Here is a 6,000-nt window from a genome sequence, read left to right as displayed (position 1 = left end):
ATATAACGAAATGATATTGTACATTTAAGTAGCTATAGAATTTATATCTTTCTTTCTTTCAGTTTAACCTCTCCCTTTTAGGTTCATTTACACGACCCACGCCACACGGGCCTTACAGGGCCGCGACCTGTCGGGAGAGGAATTAATCTCTGGATCACATACATACTTTTTTGACCACACAAGGACATGGAGGGCCTCCCCGGATGAGGGATCAGCTCAATGCCGGGGCCACCTCCGATACAACACAAACATTTAAGACATTACAAAGCATTCACTCACACATATGAAAGGATTAAGGGGAGGATCGCCGTCCATGGCCGGACTTTCAAGAGGTACAATCCCGGCATTTGCCTGGAAATAACTGAGGAAACCATGGAAAAACTCAGTTAGGATTGCCGGCCCCTGGGATCGAACCCCGGACCTCCCAAATGCGAGGCCAGCCCTCTACCACGCCGCTAGTAGAATTTATATTACTTCTGTAAAATAAATACTTCTTAATTAATTAATAATAGTCCAAGATAGTTTTGCAAACACTGAACGGGAATTCATTTCATAAACACTCGTAATAGGCTAGTACTTCCTTTTGTGTTTATTTTGTACGAGATCACCCCTTCTTCCAGTCCACCCTTATAGAGAGCGCAGCTAATATCTGCATTCCGCTCATGAGCTGTGAGCCTGCTCGGAGAGCGCAAACCTTGTGCAGGCCTGTTTTAACCGCTTTTTAAAATTAGTTACGACAAAAATATTCCTGAATTACTAAGTGCATTAAAAATGTAATAATCCTAAAAGTAAGCTACCTTATATTTTGAAAAGTGATCTGAAAAAAAAAATTCTGTATATAGGCCACACCAATAAAATGCGCATGCTGAATTGCAATTCTCTGCAATCAAAACTGCATTAACGGTAAAATATTTTGCAATTGAATAAATTTTTACCTACTTCTGTCAGTAACCTAGACAATTACACATCTGCTGGGTGGGGTGTTTAAAATCCTTTCTCATCAACCTGCCATTCATGTATTCAACTTTTACTCTCAATTGTTTCAGGTCGTGACGTCAGGCGTTCCTCCGCCACTACGTAACGATGGTTCTGTCCAGACATCGTGATGCCATCTACAATGCCTTCAGTGACGTCACATCCGGCGTCTGACCAAAACCGGACGTGGACAATCAACAGGCAACAGCTGCGGGACGTGTTTGCACTGTGTGACCCTGAAGGTACCGGGTTCGTGTCCCTGGATCACCTCCTCCAGTTGGGACGCGCCCATTGTGGTGGAAGCGACAGCAAGGTGCGTGTAATCATTGTCTTGTCAGGATTCCTTCTCCGTGTCATGGCAACGAGCAAGGTCACACATGACTGGCAAGGGGCTCCCCTTGGAAACACACTTCTCGTTATACGACTCGCAGTGGCGGATCCCACTTCTCGTTATACGATTCGCAGTGGCGGATCTAATAACTTTTAAGGGAACTGTTGGTGTACATATTCACTTAAAATCTGCCTTGAGAGCTCACTTGTCAGAGCGTTGGATAACGACAACCGCAGACTCGAGTTCATACCCCGGCGTTGGCGAGGTTGTATTTGTGGTGAACGAAGCCAATGTCATGAGAAGAGCTGGGAAGTTGGTACCAAAACTGTTAAGTTGTGTGAGCTTGGACTACATCTCTGCCGAATGAAAAGTAATAGCGCATCTCTCAATGTCAGGGAACCAGAACGACAAATATGTAAAGCCTGGTGGTAACCAAACTTGTGCTCCAATCGTCCACGGCCTTAGAACAAGAAAATAATAAATGAATAATATAAAAAAACAATAATTTGTAATTATAAACTTCGCAACTCCGAATCTAAAATAATTTACCCATACATATAAAATAACATATAAAGTATACAATTATGATTCTAGTCTCATTATAACAAATAAAATATTTTTTTTTTATTTTATCAAAAGAAATACAATATTTGTACTCTGAAAATTTTCGTTCTACGTCACAAGACGTTACTGGAGCAAATCTGAAATATGATATTCCTACAGCATATCTTACTATCATCAGGTGAACAACTACAATGACATCAATTTTTTTTTTTTTTTTGGTAAATCTGTAGCATCTATTAGATGCTTATTGGTTGTCCTAACAGATGGGTTACTTGTCAACAATGTGAAGCTGAAACGTGTGTTCAGGTTACTACCCAGCGACAGTCCTGATGTATTTTATATTTTTGATGATTGGTTAATTAATACTAACCCGGCACATTCACAATCACACAAATTTCCAGACTCTAGACATCCAGGAAATTTTTCCTCTTCAAGAAAAATTCACCGAGAGCTGAACCCGGGAATCGAACAGGGGACATCCTGATCTGGAAGCCAGCATGCTGACCAACAGACCATGGAGGCAGTCAAAAATTTTATTCTTACATTTTCATTGTAACTTGTTTTCTTTTTTTACTATACCATGCAGGCTTTGCTTAATGATCTATAGTTGCCATGGTAATATTTTACACTGCATAGGTACGATCAGGACATAGCTAAAAATGCAAGGAAATAGTAATATGCGTTACAAGAGCGGTATGTTGAAGTTTTCATGTTCGAGGAAAAGTTTGAAAAAGCGAAACGTAGTTGAGCTTTTTTAATTTCCGAGAATTGAAAGAAAACATACCGCTCGTGTATCGTACATTATTTTATGCGAAGATCGTTTATTACATACCTGAAAGAGGAATTTCTAATTAGTTGCAATGAAATCTCCATCTTGCTTTCTGTTCAATGACGGCAAATTTGCAAAACAAAAATATCTATCTTCAACATTGTTGCTTTAAAATGTTTTCTGTGTTTACTATACTGCAGCAGGCCGTGATATACGTCTGTCTTTTTTTCCCCAGTCTATGATGAGTCTGGAATCTTGTTGATTTTTTCACGGCTTCCTTAATGTTACTTGCATCACGAATGCAGTAACTTTAATGGAGTTGTAGAGTTTACTTAATTTTTGCAAATATTTAAAAACAATAATTAACAGTGAAATTTAGGTGAAATAGCAGTGGTAAGTTTCCAATTTATAATTGAACGTCTCTAAAAATAATATGTTAAAAGCCTAAAGCAGTAAAATCATTATGTCACTTAAGCGGTAAGAAGAGGGAAATTGTTGTGTGTGTTAGGTTGGGAATACTGAATGTGGAATTTTAGACTTTCCGCGGATTGGTTTTGTGCGGAAACCAAGCAAATACGCACGATCTCGCACAAAAGTTTTTGATGTCCCTTTACTTTATGAATCTAATAGTGTATCTGGTATGCTTTCAAGAACATTTTTAATTTCTGTTGTAATGACAGCTAGGAAGTTCGTATCGTAATTTCGATGTTGAACTTGACTGTAACGCAACCGAATGCATAGCAGCACGTGACGTCAACATTTAACGAAGAATAATTCGGAAAAAATAAACGTGTTACACACTCCTGTTTGCATAATTATTTAATAACAGATAAGTTTACTTCTTTTAGAATAATGCATAATATTAACATTACGTAAACAACACAATAATAACAGAATAGCTCGCTTTGTTCAGAACCTAAAATATTAATATAAATTAACAATATTCTTCAAACAATTTACGACTGTACACAGCTCTACAGAATACCACTATGCGTGGTTTATGTGAACATACTGTGTATCGTATGTAGCGAGCGGGAGCAGGGCGTGGCGCGGTCGACATCTATTTTCTTATTTATTTATTTATTTATTTATTTATTTATTTATTTATTTATTTATTTATTTATTTATTTATTTGTTTGTCTATTTGTTTATTTGTTCATTTATTCATTTATTTATTTATTTATTTATTTATTTATTCTGGTGTAGTTAAGGCCATCAGGCCTTCTCTTCTACAACACCAGGAATAGAAATACAATAATAGAAATAAACAGAAAAAAAAACACTATATACAAAGTAAAGCTACACAAGAAATAAAGAGAGAGAGAAAATCACACTATAAACAAAGTAAAGCCACACAAAAATATACACAGTTTGCAGTCACACAAACTCTAAATGAGTGATTAAGTTCTCTTCGCTGTACTCAACTGAAATCTACTGTTTTGGTACGAACTTCGTACCTATGGTCATGAGATGTGTTCGTCCCCCTTCCTCAGTTCGCCAACACTCTACACAATTCCTCTATCATTATCAATTCCGTTCTCCACAAATTTGGCACCACTTCTGTTTGTAGAAGAGTTGCAAGCCAAGGTCGCGAATTCGATTCTCTATGAAGTCATGGCTTTTTTCCCATTGATCTCATTCAGTGGTCGTCAGCACTGAAATGGGTATCGGGTAAGTAGTGTATCGAAACATGCACCGTGGTGCATTGAGCACCTCCTATGAACAAATGTTCAGATCTCAGAAAGTATGTGTTGTAGGACCCATGCTTATTAGACATTATTTTCTTATTTTGATGCATACTATCACCTTCTAAAATATTGGATACTTTTTTAACACCCTGTATAGCATCTCCACGTGATCCACCACTGCAGGCGCAACATTGTAAGAAGAACACTTAACGTAAACGTGGGAAAATGCTTTCCTTTGTCAACCGAGCAGAAGGCATGACAGAAAGGCGTTCGTGTTTTAATGAGACATGCAAGCCTGCTTTTCGTATTCTCATGTGAGAGTCGAGGGAATCACGAATTGCGAATTGCTGGTCTTGTTGTTGTTATAAGGGTTAAGAAATCTTAATGGACAGTATGTGACATTGATGTGTGTTTGTGTGTGTATTTATTTATACTGCAAGTGGGCAAGCACCCGATGGCAGTGGTACAAACAATATAAACAATACACAATAAAATTACTTACTTACTGGCTTTTAAGGAACCCGCAGGTTCATTGCCGCCCTCACATAAGCCCGCCATTGGTCCCTATCCTGAGCAAGATTAATCCATTCTCTATCATCATATCCCACCATTTCAATATTATCCTCCCATCTACTTCTCGACCTCCCCAAAGGTATTTTTCCCTCCGGTCTCCCAACTAACACTCTATATGCATTTCTGGATTCGCCCATACGTGCTACATGTCCTGCCCATCTCAAACGTCTGGATTTAATGTTCCTAATTATGTCAGGTGAAGAATACAATGCGTGCAGTTCTGTATTGTGTAACTTTCTCCATTCTCCTGTAACTTCATCCCTCTTAGCCCCAAATATTTTGCTAAGGACCTTATTCTCAAACACCCTTAACCTATGTTCCTCTCTCAAAGTGAGAGTCCAAGTTTCATAACCATAAAGAACAACACACAATAAAATTACAATACAAAATACAATTTTACAATACACAATACAATAGAATACACTATACAATTATACCCAATAATTACAATTAATAATAATACATAAAATAGCCTAATTAATAAGTGAACCTAATTTTACATTACAACCTACATATGTATAGGCCTTGCATGAGTTTCACATTGGTACAGATAATAATCTTTCACTTTACTCTCATCTCACTCACTGCACTGGCACTATGACACATTTCATTGACACTTTAGAACACATTTCACTGACACTATGCAACACATTTCACTGATATTATAGAACACATTTCATGAATAGAACAAATTTTATTTGATGTTACAGATTACAAATTTTTTCAGCGTAATGACCGACGTACGATTCAATAAACAGGACGCTTATTGAACATTGTGGGAAATCAAAGTATGCATTGTAAGAAAATAACTAGAATTGAAATACATACATGCGTGCACGCACGTACGCACACACTTAGTGTGTATAAATAGTATATTTCGATACAAGGTTGGGAAGAACTTTTTACAAAATTGAGGAAAAGTTTGAAAAACCAGTAGAGCGAGTTTTTTCAATTTTAGAGATTTTGTAATGCACTTCATAAATGTGCATTGTACAACATTTTTTGCACGATCATATTTTCAAAATTGGAAATATAATATATTTTGCTTTGGAATAATATTGCTCTAAATTTTCAAAGCCTTCGCAAAACTGCGCTGTAAT

The 6,000-nt window shown here is 37.2% G+C and overlaps 1 protein-coding gene across 5 annotated transcripts in view; it reads left to right on the top strand.

The window, feature by feature from the left end:
• Nucleotides 1–6,000, top strand: part of nuf (rab11 family-interacting protein nuf) — a 791,668-nt gene that overhangs the window by 113,573 nt on the left and 672,095 nt on the right. For all 5 annotated transcript variants that reach the window (XM_069832014.1, XM_069832012.1, XM_069832013.1 and 2 more), the window contains exon 2: nucleotides 1,047–1,288. In XM_069832014.1, coding sequence (XP_069688115.1) covers nucleotides 1,106–1,288 — 183 coding nt within the window. In that variant the 5' untranslated portion in view covers nucleotides 1,047–1,105. The remainder of the gene's footprint in view (nucleotides 1–1,046; nucleotides 1,289–6,000) is intronic.

This window comes from Periplaneta americana, chromosome 7, assembly GCF_040183065.1.
Source record: "Periplaneta americana isolate PAMFEO1 chromosome 7, P.americana_PAMFEO1_priV1, whole genome shotgun sequence".
NCBI lineage: Eukaryota > Metazoa > Arthropoda > Insecta > Blattodea > Blattidae > Periplaneta > Periplaneta americana.
Note: the sequence above shows the minus strand (reverse complement) of the source record. Positions and strands in the feature narration are given on the sequence as shown.